The sequence below is a fragment of the Aythya fuligula genome, chromosome 1 (genome assembly GCF_009819795.1).
Source record: "Aythya fuligula isolate bAytFul2 chromosome 1, bAytFul2.pri, whole genome shotgun sequence".
Classification (NCBI taxonomy): domain Eukaryota; kingdom Metazoa; phylum Chordata; class Aves; order Anseriformes; family Anatidae; genus Aythya; species Aythya fuligula.
In genome coordinates, this window is record NC_045559.1 from 16,472,719 (window position 1) to 16,491,773 (window position 19,055).

Consider the following 19,055-nt stretch of genomic DNA (forward strand, 5'->3'; position numbering starts at 1 on the left):
AAAAATATATATATATTAGTGGGGTTTCTGAATTATAATGTCAGCTTAAGTATTGCTTCTGTCAATGTGTGGTCCCCAGAAGTGAGATGTTCTGGGCACTTGCTGTTCCCCCAGATGGGGTAGCATCTGCATGATCTGCACAAACACTGGCTGAACTGATGCACTTAACAGTAAAGTTTCGCTTACGCTAGCTTTTAAACAATTTGGAAACATCACTAATAAAGCGATTCTCCTTTGTATCTCAAAGGGAGCAGTCAAAATCTAGAAAAGCTCCTTCTCTGGGTGTGCAAGATTGTCAGCAGTGCTAATTTAAAGGATTTTGGCTGTACAGTTGATTATGGATTATGTCAATTTATCAATCTGTAATTCTTAATGGGAGCTCTTCAATAAATCATTGTTACCTTCTTTTCTTTAGTTTGAAGTAGGAGGGTGATATGGTAGCCTTGCCACTCTTTTTCTCCATATTTTTCAGAGGATTTAGGGATAAGTTGTGATGCTTAGTGGATTTTCATGCCTTTGATTAGAAATGTCAGCAAACTGAAGAATGTGGACTTAACAGCTTACTTTAAACAAAAAATAAAACTTCAGTTAAGAACAGACTTTTTAATCTTAGTTTGGGGTGCAGGTTGTGAGCTTGCATCCATCCTGTCTTTAAAAATAGCCCTGAGAAAGAGGCCATGATAGTGGAGGCAGGTGGTAAATTGCCAACTAATGAAAACCAAACCACACGTCTGTTAAAAGTGTCTTGTAAAAAGATATGCTGCAAATTGTTTCTCCTCCAGGGGCAAGAAGACACTTGAAAAAACAGTTAGAGGTAGCTAGTGATCAGAATGTGTTTTTAGGCTTGTTGCAAGCTTTCTAAAGTACTTCTGATGTTTTGTTTCTCGCAGAGACTCCAACCGTCATGTTAAGGTAAAGCAGAAAAGTGCAGTGCTGAACATGCTAAAGAAGTTGGACAAAATAAGGTTCAGAGGTCACAAGAGAGATGAGTTCCTTGATTTAGCAGAGTCTCCAAATGCTTCTGACACTGAATGTGGAGATGAAATTCCGGTGAAAATACCTCGAACATCAACCCGAGACAATGAAGAGCTGAGAGACCCTGTAAGTATTGGGTGTTTAAATATCATTTTATGTTATATTGTTACCACATAGAAAAAAATAACAGAAGTTTGTAATTCCTTGCCCCTGTATTTTGGATTTAACAGTTGAAGATGTGTGGATTAGAAATAAAGCTATTTGAGTAGGCTTCCATTTTATGGAAAGATCATTTCTTAATATTAGGGTTCCCTCTTTCTGCTATTGCTTTTAGATGTAGGTTGAAGGGTTTGGTGTGCTTTTGGAGGGTTTGATAACCACAAATGTGCTTCTGAATGGTGTCAAGTTTTATTTGTAGTGTTCAAACACTAACAAATAGATATGAAGGAAAGACTTCTGGATGCTTTTCAGCCTGAAAAACTCAGACCTGCTCAGATGCCACTGACCAGAGCTGTAGGTGTACGGTTTCTGATGGCGTCACTTAGAGGGTCGTGCTGCCTCGCTCTGTGCTGTGATGTTGTGTCCAGAGACGCTGCCCTGTCACAGTGCTGGCTGAACCCTCTGCAAGACTCCTCAGTTATGACAACTTTTTGGCATGTGGAAGCAGAAGCATCCCAGTAGAACTGTCATTTTTAAACACTGAATGCTTCAGGAGAAGCTGAATATTGGTTTAAGAAAAGAAATAAAAAATCCTCCTTCTAACTTCTGAAATGGCTGTGGGTTCCTGAGCCAGGACTCGTGGGTACAATCTAAATTACAGCTTGGTAATTTAACTGTTGAAGCTGGAATTTGTAGCTCTCTGGGAGCTCACCATGCAGTTTTTGTCCCCACGTGTGCTTGGTCCAGCTGCTGGCTGAACGCTCACATTTCCAGCAGCACAGGGCACGCTCACTGCTTGGAGGAGTTAAACTGAAAGCTTTCAAAGTGTTTAAGGTTGAGCATTTCCTTTGGGGTTGGCAGCTTGTGTCCTTCTCAGTGGCTATTAGTTTTCTACTGTTTGTTTTTAACTAAAGTTTTCTTATGTAGCATCATGTACAAACGCTTATATGGAGCTGTTTTGCCAGATTTTTCCTACGATCACGGAACAAACAAGTGGATAATGACAGAGCGTTTTCTGCCACAAAAAGTCTATTGTATTCATATCCTCAAGCTCCTCACGCAAGGAAGGTCTTTTTGAATGCCTTTCCTTCGCTTTTATTGTGCTGAAGACATCTGTCACTTGTTAATATGTATGGATTGTATATGCTGAGTGTACTCTCTCTGCCCGTCCAATGTGGTATTTTCTGAGTTAGTTTTAGGTAAATACTGGCTTATTTTCATTAAATTTAGGCATTATATTAACGTGGGGAGAGCAGGGAATGTATCCAGTCAGGACAATGTGGATGGCAGCATTAGGAAAGACCTGAATTAAAGCCCAGGTAGTATTTTCCGTGTCTCTTTAGGAGGACAGTAGATGCAAGGTGGTATGGCCCAAGGAATCATGTACTAAACCTACATTTTTGGCTAGTGATAGAGCCTCACAGCTGTGGTTGTTGTGGTCTCTACTTTCTCAGCACACAGAGCTGAACAATTGGAGAAAACAATCTGAAGAGACCCGTGTTGCTCTCTGGCTGATTAAGCAGGCTGTCCTGATCTATCTCTGTGGGATACAGCTGAGCACAGTTATTTAAAAACAGAGGGATAGGGGAGGGGAAAGCAGGAACAGTATCAAACTTGTTATTTTGCCCTGCTCATGGAGTTAGTGAGTTCCAAAGCCAGTGTGATGCTGGACCTGGGTAAGAGCAGCAGCTGTGCTACAAACACTGGCTAAACAAGCAAACGTGTATGAGGAAAGAGATCTGGAGTATAAGGGATAGGTTTCACACGGGAAGTTTGGGGGATTAGCACTTGGCTCTGGCAGGCATCTGTCTGTCCCCCAAGTGCTGCTGCCCATCCGTAAAATGAAGGGTGAAGAAATAATCCTCTGTGCTGCAGAAGTGATCGAAGCAACAAAATTAATTCTTGTATGTTTAAGTCAATATTAAGGCAGTGTCTGAGACTGGGTGTACAGAGGGATCCTTAATTATTTCTGTTTCCTACTGCCATCAGATTCTTGAGTTCTGCCTGAATTATTTTTAATTCAGCGACTAAAACTCAAACCTTAAATTGCTTATACAGGGTTGTTGTCTTTCACAGGCTTTGAAAGCAGCATGGCATTATACTGTGATTATGCTGTCTGGGAGAGGGGCCATGAAAAGACCCAGTTGTGTTGATTTCTCCCTGCTGAATACTTCAGGGAGTTGTTCAAAGCATGCAGAAGTCAGTGCAAGTCTCGTGCATAAATGGAAGCTAGGCCATATGTCTTCTCATATACGTGCGAGCCGGTGCTGTATTTTCACTTCTCTTGCTTCACTGCTTCTCTGAAAATCTGCGTTCAGAACTGGTGGGCTTAGGAGAGCAAGATTAGTGGCTTAGAAAAGAGCACAGGCGTGCACAATTTGAGTCCCAGTCCTCTTATCTGCATCTTCAGTACCCTGATGTCATTGACTCCTCTGTCAGCCATTCTCTTGTCAAAGGCTTCATCTCTGCCCCCTCTACTTTTTTTTTTTTTTTTTTTTTAATTTTGAGTCTGGTGTATTAATCGTTACAGAGCCATTAAAGGAAGATCTTGGTCTATTAGAACAGTGCAGCACAGTCACACGAATGAAAGGCCCTTCTGTGCCGTGCCTCAGGGGTACAGAGGGCGCGTTAGAAATGTGCAGATTAGCTGCCTCTTCTTTATGGATGTGTCTGAACTTGTCAAGCATATGCAAAAAGTTGCCACAAGTGGAGGTTTTAGAGGAAAATGCCTTGTCGTAAAAGCTTGTAGCTGCAGAGATCTGTCTGCAAAGAAAAGCATCCTCTGGGATATAGCTCCAGGGACTTGGGTGAGAGTTCAGGCACAAGCCACAAACACAGCAGTGGGAGCTAGACCCAGCACTTCACATCTTACAGAAGTAGCACGTGCAGAATTTCCGTCCTCTGAACAGACAGAAAGGATGCTCAGATAAGGGAATCTTACTCTCTGTCTTACAACTGTGAGCTTTACCTAGGTAGTTCTAGAATAAGCATCCAAACGGGTGTTTGGGTAAAGCAGCAGCTCCATAAGAACAGCTGGTTGCTGCTAGGAGAGCCCTGGAGTTTGAAGATTTGTTATTTCTCTTTGAATTCTGTTCTGAGGCTCTGTTCAAAATGTGTTTTGCCCTTAATTTGAGCTAGCTTGCTCTCAACTACAGGCTGTCCATTTCCTTGTGTGGGTACTTCTCCTGTCTCTTATTTAAGTGCCCTTACTACCTGCTATTTCTGGGATAACAGATAATTTCTAGGGTTTCAGTGGGTACCTGGATACTGTGATCAAATCATAGCCCAGACAGCTGTCTTGGTTAATAAGTTAACTCTTTCCTAAGCATCTTTCAGGTCAGCAGCTTCCCAGATTTTTCCTTCTTCCCACTTTAGCAGTAGATTTTTGTAGATGTTGGGCCTTCAGCACCATGTGCAGCTGTTATTTTGGCATTGTTTTGTCAAAACACCACTATCAAAGGAATAAGTGGAGTGGGAAACCTGGTCCATTCCAGCTTCCTTGTAGTGAATGTATTAGCATTGGTCATGTTGTGATGTTGGAAGTTAACATAAGTTGTGAATTATGTGAATAATTCACATTGCTCGATTAATGAAAGTCCCATGAATTCAGTGCTGTCACAGTTTTCTATTCTGTAGGTGTAACATGGGCTCCTTTCTGTTAATCCCAGTTCTTGGATTTGGCAGCACCTAAAAAAGCTTTAAAACACTGCAAATGTTCAGGGAGTGGGGCTGTACCCTGAAAATCCCAGCCCTTCCTCGTATTTGCCAGCTCTGGCTTGCCTTGCCTCTTCTGGAGCTGTCTCATCGTTTCGTGCTATAGATGAATTTCTGTCCTGTTAAAGTGAAAAGTGTTCCATTTTTATAAGGAGGAGAAAACACCCGGTACTGCGTGCAGCGAACTTGCTGCAGTGGAGGATCACGTCCCCCTGGGCAAAAGGGAGAAAGAACAAATTTGTGTTTCAGCCCAGGGAGGTTCTGCACTAAACTTGCAGCGAGAATTACAAATTGAAGCTCTCTTGTACCTGGCATATTGTGCTGAAAGCAGTCTAATCTACTTAGGCAAGTTCCCTGGCAGTGCACTAGGATTAAATGTGAATTATTATGGCACAGAAAACATTAATTTAATTGCTGTTCCAGTACAGATTGGCTTTTCCTGAAACACAACAATTGAAAACTCAAACGCTTTTGTATCGGTTGCCTCATTTACAACGATATGAAAATACAGAGAATGATGCAAACATTACGGTTAGGATATTAAAAGTCTCTAAACCGGGCTAACACTAGATTTGTCTTTTTTTCTTTTAAAATTTATGCAAAATATGGCAGTGCTCTGGGAGCTACCCAGTAGGGGTGTGCTTCACAGAATAGCTATGAAGGAATAACAGTTCACACAGATGCTTTCTTGTTCCTGAGCAGTCTGGCTGGGTGTCTCTCCTTTCCTTACACCAGGTACACGGTGAACCCCTCTTAATGAGAAGACTCCATGTGCAATGTCAGAATGAGAAACCCAGGGCATTGAATTTCGTAGCATGTGGATATACAAGGAAAGTAATCCAGGAGTTGAACGCACCGTGGGCCCTCTTCATGTAACGTGAGGGTTTTCCTGGGGGAGAGGAGTCAAGGGGAGGATGTTATGACTGAGCTGGAGTCTCCCTAGGTCCAGCAACCATTGCCTTGGACAAATTGCATCTAAAATGCCCCTCCTGTGCTGCACCAGCCTTTGCTTCGTTTGGGAATTGCTCCTTTCTTCTAGCAGGTTAATTGCAAACCTGGAAATGAGACTGGCATCTTGTTAGGTAGTCCTAGAGGAAAATCATCTCTCTCCGAAAGGGTCGGGCAGTTGCATTTCCACGTAATGCTGAAACGTGCCGCCCTGCAGACGGGGCAGACAGATCCGTATTTGCTCGGTGGAGAAGTTACTCAGAGCCTCGCTCCAGGCGCGTGGTGAGGGTGCTCTCGGAGCTCAGTGCACAAAGCAAAACGCCAGGGCTGGCAGGATGGAGGGGGACGTGCGTGGGGAAGGCAAAGGTCCAGAGGTGCCGTCACAAAAAGCCCAGACTGGTGATGGCTGTAAAAATGCATCTGTGGGTCGATGAGGTGCGGTTTTTCAGATCCGGAGCTGTGTGTGGCTTGGAGCAGGAACTCAGAGCTCTGACAGCGGGTTGCAGGCACGCTGTCGTCACCAGAAATCTGCCTTTAACCCCTCTGACTGCAGCTCTTCCTGCCTGACTCTGTGGCATTTTGCTGTCCTCCCAGGCGCTGTGAAGCCCTCCTCGCTAAATAATAGTGACTGCCAACATTTTGAGGGGGCTCTGGTGTCAGATACTGCCCAAGCTGGGAAGGCAGAAGGGGGTGGGAAAGCAGAAATCTGTGGAAGGCTTGAAGGCTTTTACTGAGTCATGCAGAAGCACGAAAGGGCACCTGTACGGTGAAGTTTAGTTAACCCAATCCAAGTCTGCACTATCCTACAAAGGCAGTAGAAGAAAGCAACGTTATTACCAGTTAACACTGGCATTACAGGGACATTTTTGTTAACCCGTGAGTGGAGGCAGTTATGCCTGCTCCATGCAGAGGTGGGGAGTTTTTTACTGCAGGGGCAGGCGGCTGACCTCAGGTGAATGTGACAGCCTCCTTTCTTATCTTTCTATCCCATTAACGCCTCTTGACAGAGCAAGGTGTGTTGGTGTGGAGAGAAACGTGTGACAGAGGAACCATCTGCTTAAATATCTCCCATATCCCTCCCTTGTAAATGCTCAGGTTTCTGAGCACTGCTAGATTGTATTCGTTAGTACCTCGTGGTGTCACTGATTTTGGAAAGAGGGCTCTGTTTGCCACCAAACTTGTCTTGCTGTAAATCTTCCTATTCTGGTTAAACCATTTCATTATTAGAAAGCAATTGTCTGATCTTGCTCCTAGCATTCTCCGCAAGCAGCCCTAGGTTTTAACTTGTCTTGTTATTTTTTCCCTAACTTAGAGGGTCAGTGTGAACATTTTGGGTTAGTTTAATTACACGTACCTGCTGATTTTTAACCCATTAACTAATGTCAGAGTTCTTGGGTCTAACCCTTTAGCAAATCTACATGTCTGTAGACTTTCCAAATGAACCCTTTTTACCTTAATCGGCATGTTCCCAGTGTTTTGTGCACTTTTTTCCTTTTCCTGCTTCCTGAAAGGTTCAGCTGAGGAATCTGGGGCTCTAATTAGATTTAGCATCATGGAAGAATCAGACAGGACGAGGGGGAATGGGCTAAAGTTGCGCCAGGGGAGGTTTAGGTTGGATATTAGGAAGAAATTCTTTACAGAAAGGGTTGTGAGGCATTTGAATGGGCTGCCCAGGGAAGTGGTTGAGTCACCATCCCTGGAGGGCTTTAAAAGATGTTTAGATGTTGAGCTCAGTGACAGGGCTTAGTGGAGGACTGGTTAGTGTCAGGTCAGAGGCTGGACTCGGTGACCTTCCAGGTCTCTTCCAACCTAGATGGTTCTGTGGTTCTGTGATTCTCCTTGCTGGGTTTCTGAAATGCAGCCCATCTCAGAGTGAAATAACTCTGTGCATCTTCCCCGAAACCTAGAAAATGTATTTTAATTAACTTTCTTGTAAATTAGCTGAGTTTATGTAAGGATGTAATTAAACCGTCGTGGTTAAATGTATGTAACCAACTGCGGAGAGCAGTCCAGTCTCTGTATGTCTTCAGAGATAAACAGGGGGTGGGGAAATGCTTAAGATAAATATATTTTTGTCTTAAAATCCTTTTCAGGATGTGGGTTCCTGTAATCTAGTGCTTCAGCTTGGGGGGTAAGCTGTTGGAGAAGCTCCTGTAATCCTCACTGATGGATTTAGGGCCGGGGGAACCACACACGGGGCCTGAGCCTGCACTGGCGAGGAGGTGCCCTCACCCACCCCTTCCCCTGCCTTTTGAAAATGCTCACTTTAGGAGAAATGGGCAGCATCACCTGCCTTCTGCTGCGTGGGCTCATTTTTTTTCCTCTCTGGCTTTGTGGAGGTGGCAGTTGTCACTGCTGTTCTTCTGAACTGATCACGTTGCTCTTTAATTCTTGTACTGGGCACTATTTCCAGCGCTGGGGGGGCTGTTGGTGACAGCAGTAAAGCTGGCAGGTCACAGTCTCCTGACTTCCCCCTCTTGTGGTCCTCCTGGAAGGTCTTTTGGGCACCAACCACATCCCTCAGCAGTAAGCGGGCGGTGCTGGAGGAGGGGGACTGGGCCCCTGCTTGCAGAGAGGCTGCAGTCTGCACAGTTACACATTGCATAAATGTTATTGCAGAATACAGCATGTGCTTCCTAATAACTCAGTGAGCATCTAGAAAACTATTTCTCCTGCTAGCTTCACCATATTATGTGTAAGGTGTGTTGCATTCACCCTTCACTGAATGAGAAGAGGAGAGGAATATTATAAATACACCTTTTTAAACCAGGTGAAGAAAAGATACATGATGACGCAGCAGAACTGGTAAGGGGGCCAAAAAAAGTCTGTTTTCTCTAACTCCCTGAGGTTACATAAGTGCCATCTGTAAATCTGCATGGGAGAGATGCTGTGCACTGCATTAGTTTCCACTCATTTTGGTAGTTTGACACTGAATAAGAGGCATGCTGACTTGTTGATACTTGCATGTTTCTCCCATGGCCGTCTGTTTACTGCCCCAGAAGTAAGTTGATATATTTAAACGACCCAAAAATGTGCCTCTGAGCTGTCACTGTGTTCTGCCTGTCTTATAGGCTGGTCCAGGGACCATCATCATGGCTTCAGGAGTCCAGGATTTTAACAGAACGGAGTCTGACAGACTGAATGAGATCAAAGGTCACCTGGAAATAGCCTTACTGGAAAAACACTTTTTGCGTAAGTATAAAATTAATGTTCCGTGGAAATGAGTGGCTTAGGCCTGCTGGAAAAAAAAAAAAAAAAATGCTTGGTGTATTGGTGTAGGTTCTCCAAAGCTGCAAAAGCAGGCATTGGAATTTCGTGATGTGTTGATGCGTGGATAATGCATGGGCAGACACTTCTGTAGGAAGAACTCAGCATTCCCAAGGTTACCAGGTCATTTAAATATTTTTTTCCTCATTGCATTCCTCTCAGCATACATCACGGCATGACAAAAGCTGCTTATGTGGAGTCTCACTGTTGGCAGCTTCAGGTTATCTTAGAATTAACTCAGCATTATTGGTGATTGCAGTAGGTGTGCTTTGTCTAGTCATAGCTGCAAGAGATAAGACTTCTGAAGGGACAACCAATGCATTCCCTTGTAAGCTGTTTCGACAATTAAAGTAGCATAAAACACATTTCTTTAGTAATGTATGGAATATTGGTAAGTATTTCTGGTATTAAAATAAATAAATAAAACGAAAGTATTTGTAGACTTTGTGTTACGTGTTTGGTTGTATATGTATGTGTATGAATGCGTGTGTGTATATTGGTGTATATATGATAAAGTTCTCATGCACAGGTAGAGGCACCTTTTTGGGGTTTTGGGGACTTTTGGGATTATATTTCAACAAATCCTGACTTTGGTAGTTAAAACAACAACAAAAAAAGGAAGATGAGCATTCCTTTAAGTTGATGGAAGCAGAGATCTCTAAGTAGAGATCTTGCTCAATTGCTTCCCCAGATGGTGACTTTAATGGATAATTTTTGAACTTCAGATTAGGAAGGCTGTTTCTGTGGGCTCAAGGCTTGTTAAATGTTTTCTGAAGGTAAAAATGACAAGGTTATAGATTCTATTCAATAACTAGATTATAATCTCACAATAATTCAAGACTTGTAGTTTACCTTCAGCATGTTCTCAAGGACTTGGAATTAATTTTCTGTGACTTGTTTATCCTTTGACAATATTTCTTTGATGTTTTATTCCCCTGAGTGCGAGAGGGAGGTGTGATAAAGAAAGCTGGACAAGAATTTATAGTGAGCTGATACCAGTTTCCACTGATACCTGCAAGAGATATCATGATTGGTGTATCAATCAAAAACTGAAAGCTCGGAATTGGCTTGTTGCTTTCATGATTTATTTCAGTTCTCATTTGTCTGTGCAGTGCAAAGTTACCTCATACTTCCTATGTTCCTGAAGATGTATTGCTTAAGCTGCTGTTAACAAATTGTTCTTTAAACTATATGGGACCTGTCTGATTTCTTAATGTAATCTGGTGTGCAAGAGAAATGGTGGGACTGCCCAGAACGGATTTCTGGTTTGAAGTAGGATCTACATATTGCTACTAAACCATTGTACGGTCACCAAACATTTCCATAGCTGGTGAATCCATTTGCAATCTTTAGTTTGTGGTTACAGTGACTGTGTAGGGCACACGGTTTTGCGAATATTTTCACTCTTCAGGTTCATGCTGTAGTCTGAAAACCTTCTGATCAACCACTTCAACATTTCTAGCTGAATGCTTTCCTTTTGCAGAGATGTTTATAACATCCTCCAAGGTAATGAAGCTCACTGTTTCATGTGGACTTCCATCAGATGTTTGGAGGTTCAGGCCAACGGGGGTAGTTCTGGTGGCAGTCAGTCTCCCTCCAGCCCTTAGTGCTGGGTCAAGAGCTCTTCACTGAAACCTTAAATTTGCTTTAGCTGCACTTAGTCTTGTCCTGGCAAATTGGTTGCAGCTCTGTACAGAAAAACAAGACAGAAGGGTCAGCTGGTCGAGGAATAACCACAGTAAAGCTCATTTCTTACTCCTACCCCTCTCAAAATTTTGGGCTGAAATGCATAACTGGTGTTTGCCAGTTGGAATGAAGTAGGAGCCGACTTTTTTTGGATATGGTTCCTGTATTTGTTAATCTCTTCCTTCTTTTCTATGAGGTTAGTGTGTTTTCTTTTGGGTACTAGAAATGCTTCATCATATTTTTTTCTTCCCAAAACTGAACTGACAGTGAGCAGAAAAACATTCTTGAAATGTGCAGTTTGTTTGCTTTAATTTGCCCGTGGAAGGAAGCCTGCTTCTTTTCTAATCATGCTGCTTCAATAGAAGTTTTTTTAAGAAAGCGATTAACTCAGCCATATTTGCATACTACTACTATATTTTTAATACGGAACACCTTGAGGACACTTTTCTAGAACTATATTTTTACCTAAACAGTTTGACATTTCCTCATATTCCATTTCCACCCGTTAGGTATATTCTTCACTGCACAGGATGTGTATTGTGCACAGTACAGCTCCAGCTTGGTATTATGGCATAGTTGCAAGTGTCTGGCTCAGGGAGAAGCAAGCTGCTGGTCTGCTCTAAACTCCATTCACTCATAAAAAGGTACAAGTAAAAAGTGCAGGTTGGCTCAGAAATGTTTTCAGTGAAACACATCCAGTCCTAGCTGGAGCCTCTAAAAGCCAGAGAGGAAATCTAAAGAAAATACTCGGCACACACACGCACACTTGTTTAAATGGAGGATGTCTTCATCTAAGATGCCAGATGAATCCCTTCCTTAATGGCAATATAAAAATCCAGGGAGGTGGAGCAGGAGAGGATTATTTATTAATTTATTAGCATGTTGCATTGCTGTAAATGCAAGCAAAATGTGGCTGGAAACGTGAGGATTTTAATCTCCGGGCTGACAAGCGGATGAGGCACGAGGAGGAAGGGATCTTAGATAATGACATCTTAAACAAGGGAAGGATCATCTTGATGCTTGCAGGCAAAAGGGCTGAAGTTGATTTTCCTGTCTGTGCAGGAATGTTCTCAGTCTGTCTGTTAATCCAGCGGGGCCTTCTGAGCCTTGTTCCAGGAATGATGACAGCAGGCGTTTTGGGGCGAGCGAGGCTGCAGCGTGGAGCGGATGACTCAGTGATTCATTCCTGCAGAACAATGCCAAAATGCCTGCTGAATGAAAAGAGCAAAAAGCTTCGTCTGCTGGAAACACCAATGGAAGTGGAAGAAAAAAAACTGGTTTGGGGCTGCCACCGTCATAATTATACATTTGTAAAGGGCTGTGTTACTACAGCCATGTTTTGGTGCCTACCAACGCTACCTGGGTGCTTGCTGAGGGTCAGGTTTGGTCTATAGTATATATGTATATACAGTAAATATAATATATATATAGTATCATGGTCTATATTTATTTTCTTGAGCCATACATCACTTAATACAGACGAACAAATGGTTGAACACCTCTTATGATGTACGGCACGCTATGACAGATAACTTGTAGTGCTTCCATTTCAAAACCTGGCTGTATCTAAACAAGAAATGACAGCTCACTTGCTGCTCTTGCATTTGGAAGACAAAACGATGGGCGGTATCTTTATGTTTGCACCTCACTGAGGGAAATCCTCTGCTTTTCTTCTGCTGCTGTCTGTGCCTGGTTACGGAGGGCAGTTCTGCAGCTGGTACCAGCACTGTGGTGCTGGTGCTAGAGGCATGTTTTGTGGGCCTGCATGCATCCTATGGCTCCTACTGTTACCTAATTCTCACTCAGGGATGCTCAAACCTTTTGCAATGCTAATCTTAGCAGCTCAGGGAAGAGGAGGTGGCAGCAAGCAAGCGTAAACAACCCAGGTGGCTTAGGGAAGAGGGTGAGTCAGGAACCGATAAACTGCAGAAGCCCTGCATGAGGATGAAAGGCTTGGGGAGGAAATAAAATCCTCTCCCACGAGGGTTTTGCATTCCCCTCTGTTCCACAGGCTGGGGCAGGAGTCCCTCGGGACATAAAACAAACAAACAAACGAATCCTACTGGGTTTGGTTATGATTTTCATAACAGTGTTAAAAAACTGCATTAAAAATGCTTCTTTCCTATTAAAATTCCTGCTGAACTTCCCTCCCTTTCCTTCACTCTTGATTCTCACATGCCTTTTTAAACCATGTATATTTAGTATTAGTTACTGCTAACGGTTATTTTCTCTGACTTCTGCTGTTTTGGTGTAAGTGACCCAGGGATGGTTTTTAAGAAGAACAAATTAGCAGAATGGAAGGAGAGCTCCAGAAACTCACGTGTGGTCTTCAGGCAGATCTGGGATGTTAGAAAGTGGCCAGCTTAGGGGCGGTGTGTGTGGTACTGGTGAGTGACCAGCAAATAAACTCCACTAAGAAGTCCTGCTCTGCACAGAAATGCTGATGGCTCCTGGAACAGCCATAATAATTGTATGCAACAAACACATTTGACTGTAAAATGAAGTCAGAGTCCTGTTACAGACTGTGTCGGTGTGCCCTTGGTGTGACTGCTCCTGATGTGAGAGTCAAATACCTGCTGCAGCAGCAGAGCTGGATAAGGGCAGAGGAACAGTTTCAGTGCATCATTTCTGCTGTCCTCTTACTGACTCAGCAGCCTACAGTCACCTTTGGTTCACAAATCTAGGAGTAGACTGAAAGCTGATAATGCAGCACGGGCTTCTGAAGCTGGTGCTAGCGAACACCGAGGGTGTATCGCATGCTCTGCACCTTCCCCTAAGCCTTGTCTCTTTCAGCTTCACACCCTGGGCTCCCAGGTGCTGATAGGGGTGTTCCTGGAAGATCTGCACATGTCCCTCGAGCCTGTGAAGTTTCTCTGGTGATATCTGTAGTTTGCATACGAGGACTTGTGGGGAATCTTCTTGAACTTCTTCCCTGGGCACCCAGAGAAGCAACAAGGAAAAAGAAATGAGTCCGGGCTCTGCAGCAGAGCTGTCTGCTCACTAGAGCTGCTCTTGCTTTCTTCTGTATTAAAAAAAAAAAAAAAAAAAAAAAAAAAGCAATGTTCAGATGATTTTCTAGGACTGGCTTCTCGTAAATCTGTGGAAGGTTTCTTAAAACGTGTCAGAAAGCTTTTGCTTATACCCAGAGATGCTTGCATAACTCACCATGTGTGTTGAGTTCATGTCTAACATTTCCTGGAGAAAAAAAGCCCTCCAAAACTCTGGCTTCTTTTTCCTACAAACGTTGTCGGAAGAAGAAATTGTGAGCAGGCTGGGCCACAAGTCTGGGGCTTTAGAGACTTCAGTGCAGACTCAGGAGGATTCAGGCCTCCATTTCTTGTCTGTAAGGACTGTGTCTAGCAGGTAGAGGATCTTGCTTGCTCTCAGCTTGGCTTCAAAAGCCCAGGCTTGCTAAGCTCAGGGGAAGGAAGGAAAGGGAGTCCAGCCCAGCGCCGGCAGCAGGATGGAGTCCTGGGCTAGCCCTGTTCCAGGGCCACCTTGTGCAACCTCCCCGCGTCACTGCCCCACACGTGCCTATAGAAGATGCAGGAAGGTGACAGAGCCTGGAGGGCCCAACCCAGGAGGATCACACACTGCCTTTGTGGGGCCCATTAATCACTGTGCTGACACAGGTGGGTTGTTTCTGCTTCCAAAACTTGTTCCTGCACTGGCTCTTACAGGTGCCACCTACACGTTGCATCACGTAGGCACAGCGTGCTCCTTCCTCCTGCTGTTTTTGGGTTCCTGGCTTGGCTTTGTGAATTGCAGGGCTAGAGTTGGTTGCAAGCTCAGACAGGGGCAGCACTGCTGTGCCTGCCCCTTTTGTATAACCAGGCCAAAGATTTTGGGAGCTCCATGCAGAACCTGCCCTTCCCTGCTCGGCTTAGTAACACAAAAGTCTTGGAAGAGTCTGCTGCTATTTCTGAGCGAGGCGTTGAAATGTTTATAGCCTGTTTCGCTGCTTCTGCCAAAAACAAGGAGTGAAAACAGTTCCTGCACCAGCGACAACATTTTTCACAGCTCCCTTCATTTTAGATGGATCCGCAACTCTGGTGACATTTTTATTTTCTGAAATTTCTGAAAATCCATAGAGCAGCAGTAGTTCTCATGACTTTTCAGCTGACAAAAGTGTATCTAGCAATAGAGAGCTTCACACTTTGTGTTTTGAGAGGGGAGTCTGTCTCAGTAAGCTGTTGATTTTTAAGGTAGCTGGCATATTTTCAGGAAACTTTTAAAAGTTGAAATCCATAATAAAGGTGAAATGATCCTGTCTCTTCTTTGTCTATAATAACATAATGGTGCTCTATTGAAAACACTGCATGTAAATGTAAAGTAACTAATCACTTGTTAGCATAATTACTCAGTACATGCCGTAGTAATGACAACCGAGTTCTTTCTAACCTCACCCACTCGAAGTGGGATGCAAGAGGAATGGTGAGGGAGTAGGCTGGACCGGTTTGCACAGGAGAAGATCTTGTCAGATAAGAAGCCCTTTTAGAATTAGGCTTCCTGATCACGTGAAACAGGGATGCTTTACATAAAACTCTGCTGTCGAGGTGAGGAATGTTGTACAGTTGAGCAGCAGGCTGATAGTTCAGGCTCTGCCCCCCTGCTGCTGCTTCTGCATCAGCGTTGGCTTATTTCCTACCAGCGCAGAGGGAGGCCGTGCTGCTCCCCGTCTGAGCTCCTGGAGGCGTGTGCTAAGAGACTCCAAAACTGGTCCCCAAAAGCTATGCTCATTGCAAGTACTGGAGCAGGAACTCTGCCTTTGGAAAAGCAGAGGCACAACAGAATGACAGGAAAACAAACAAACAAAAAAAATAGAAAGGAGAAAGGAGGATTGCTTATCTGCCAAACTTGTGTTAGGTTTTCTTAAAGAGAATTAGCATCACTATTTCTGAAAGTGATGGGTCACTTCGGTTTGATGTGTGCAGGTACACCAGACTGAGCTGGAGAAAGGTTATGGTGAAAATGTCTGTCTGTGCTTCTTTTTTCTTAATCTGTGACTATTTCATTTCTCCACACTACCAAAATGCCTGTATAAAATGCAGTAGGAAGGAGAAGAGGATATGCACTAGATAGATGTAGTTCATCTTTAATGCATCCTGTCTGCTTTTCTGGCTTTGCGTAGCAGCTATATTCCCATTAGAAAATCTTTTCCCCTGTCTTTCTGTGTGAAGGAATCTTGCAAGCAAATGAGATCTGACCACAAAGGAAAAGCATTGAGTTGACAAAGCAAGATATTTTCAAAAGGAATAAGATGAAGCTATGCCTTTAGTCTTCCAGCTTTGCTGACTCTTTTTTTCCCTTTATCTTATTAGCATTTGAATATCCTACTTTTTGTCCCCATGCATTGGTTGGTTGGATTAAAAAATATATATATTCAATTCTCTGTATCATTATTTTCTTCTATGCTTCTCAGATAATGTAGTTGAGCAAAGATCAGCTGCAGATAAAATACTTCAGGGTAAGTCTTTTAGAACAATATGAAAAGAAGTTTCTGAGGCAGGAGGAATGAGAGATCTTGAAAAGCAGTCGAATGTGTGGCGAATGCATTTTGATCCTTGTACAGTAGTAGATCGTGCAAGGTGGGGATTTTTGGTTGGTTGGTTTTTGCATTTACTGGTGATTTGACGTTATCCATATGAGGGTTTCTTTGCTCACCTGCAACTCCTCAACGCTGAATAAGTAAGACAAAACGAAACTTCACTTTTGCTGTGGAGGTTTTCGTTGTAACACCAACTGCTGAAGGTTGCATAGGTGAATCTGAGCCCTGAAATGGCTTCTCTTGGCCTAAATAATGCTTCCACTGACACCTTAAACTGTGCTTTTAGAGGAAACTGTAGTTGCAACTTACCGGGAGTAGGTTTTGTATAGTGCTCTTTCTGATGCTGTAATGTTGGCTGCACTTCCACTCCTCCTCAGAAGAGCGGTGGCACCCCTGGCAGAGGGATTCCCTCAACTTGCAGGTAGGTGAGGATGGGAAGAGACTGCTGCAAATCTCTCTTCTCATGCCCGTGGAAGAGCACCTCTTCCTCACCATCATCAAACCAGGATGCTGGGCTAAGTAGCTCTTCAATTTCAGTCGATACAGCTGTTTAAATGTGCAGCTTGTATGACAGGATCTGCTTAATATTGCTTTACGAAATATTTGTGGCAAGATAAATAGGGAAAAAATAGCCATCATCTCTGTGCCTGAGTTGCCATAAAGAAGACTCTGAGTTAGCCAAAGTCTGAGAGTTTCTCCTTCAGTTTAACAGAACATAAACCCCCTTCCTCCTACTTATATACAATTAAATGGCGTTATATGGTATTAGCCCTCATACATCATAACTACCAAAACAAATTTGGAGGAAGCACTTGGCAAAAGAGGGATCAGTGATGCTGAAACTCATAACTATATCTTACTAAGTTCAGCTGTGTCTTTTTCTGAATTAAAGGGAATAGAAAAATAAAGATAAATCTAAAGGAGGAGATAGGTTGGCTTTAGCCTGTTAGTGTGCAGAGATAACAGTGAAAATAGTAATAATAATAATAAAGAAAAAAGACTGTGGGACTTAAAAGTCAGAATAATTTGGATTTCCACCTTTACAGGACACTATTCTTAGCTGCAAAAAATGGCATGAAGAACTCTTCTTGTGCTTTAAATGCAGTCAGCTTACGGTATTGTACTGAATCATCGTGCTTATAGTACCTGACATTTTTATAGTAGGAAGGAATTTGTAAAGCTGTGATAACACCACATGCTGCATCTTCCACCCTATTCCCACCGTTGCTGCTCTGTCTGCTGAGATGACTTTCCAGACCACTCCTTGTCCGTCTTCTTGGAGAAGATCCGTGAAGAACATGAAGGCTGGTATCTGTTTTGCAAGTGACCGCCTAAGCCCACAAGACAAAGGAAAGATTAGATGGTAATCCTGGCCTCTTGGGCTTGAGAGGAGAGGTGTTTTGGTTCTTCCTCCTTAGAATGCTAAGGGTGGTCCCCTAAGCAGGTGAGCTTCATGCTTCCCGTGTAGAAGTCTAAGCTTGAAAGGGCATGAACTTAATTAAGAGGTGGCTTAAAGAAGAAAAAAGTGCTGATAAAGAGGAGCTGCTGGAACAGAGGTCTACGTAAGCCCTTTTCAAGCATCTCTCATGTGAAGTAGAAAAATGTCTTGTGAAGTCTGGTATCAAAGGCTAATGTGTTATTTGGAGTCTCTGTGGGTCTCAAGTCACTAGTGGAAAGTACTTAATGTCCTTATGGGGGAGGAGAGGCAAAAATTCAAAGAACAGGTCGTAAATAGCACGCAATTAAGCTATATCCAGTTATAGCTGTGAATTGTGGACTTGCCTGCAGAAATGAATTACAAAATAACTATAAACAGAAAAAAGAGGTTATTGAATTATTTCTTTTTGATGGGTCCTTCCTCCATCACCACTGCTGGGCAGACAGCAGGCAGCGTTCTTTGGATGTGTCTTTGCTTTATGACACATGGTGAAACATTTCCATGTGTGTCACAGCACTGTTCTTTGCTGCAGTTTAGGATAAAGAATAAAAGCTTTTCAATATTTATGGAGATAAAAAATATATCTATTTCCAGACTTCTAACATTTTGTCTGTAATGTTGTACAGTTGGCTTACTTGGGACAAACTTAATAGTGGCTTTGCATAGGAGTAGGGAGTCTGGCAAGGGGAGAAACTTCATGTGTTGGAGGTAACTCTGGCTCCATCAGCACTGCTGATGAGATCCAGTTTGATGGTGTGTGGTTGGGACTTGGTGTGTTCAGTACCGATCAGACAACATCCTTGAACTCTAGCAATGTGCAGAGTGTTACAGGAAGATTTGCCATAATTAACATACACGTAGAAGAGTTATTTCTTTCTTACTAAGTACTGGTGTTTCCCTATGTAAATATGACAGGATACATGTACGATTTTTGGCATTCGTAGTTTTTAACTTGGTCTCCTTTGATTTAACAGTGAACCGATTTGGTAGCTGTACACAGCAGTTTACCGCCTGATCTCTAGGCTCTGCTCCGAAAGAAATTTTTTGTCACTCTGTCCTACGGGAGCATTTTGCACCATACCTGTAGGCCTACAAGGGAATGCTATTATGTAAAGTAGCTACTAGGAGACTCTCTAATCCCCCTCCAATCCCCGTATTAAGGGAGACATCCGCTTTACTGCACATGCAGTATTGAATTAGGAACCTACTGCGTCATGCCTTCCAAGGCTATCGTAGCATCTTTCTTTTCTGTATACCACTCAGATTTTGTTTGGTCTCTCTGAACTAAATATTTTAGTATTTGAGCTTTTCAGCAAAACA

At 43.2% G+C, this 19,055-nt stretch overlaps 1 protein-coding gene across 2 annotated transcripts in view; it reads left to right on the forward strand.

The window, feature by feature from the left end:
• Nucleotides 1-19,055, forward strand: part of GRAMD4 (GRAM domain containing 4) — a 78,221-nt gene that overhangs the window by 23,287 nt on the left and 35,879 nt on the right. For both annotated transcript variants that reach the window (XM_032200664.1, XM_032200671.1), the window contains exons 2-3: nt 891-1,101; nt 8,868-8,988. In XM_032200664.1, the coding sequence (XP_032056555.1) occupies nt 891-1,101; nt 8,868-8,988 (332 nt within the window). The remainder of the gene's footprint in view (nt 1-890; nt 1,102-8,867; nt 8,989-19,055) is intronic.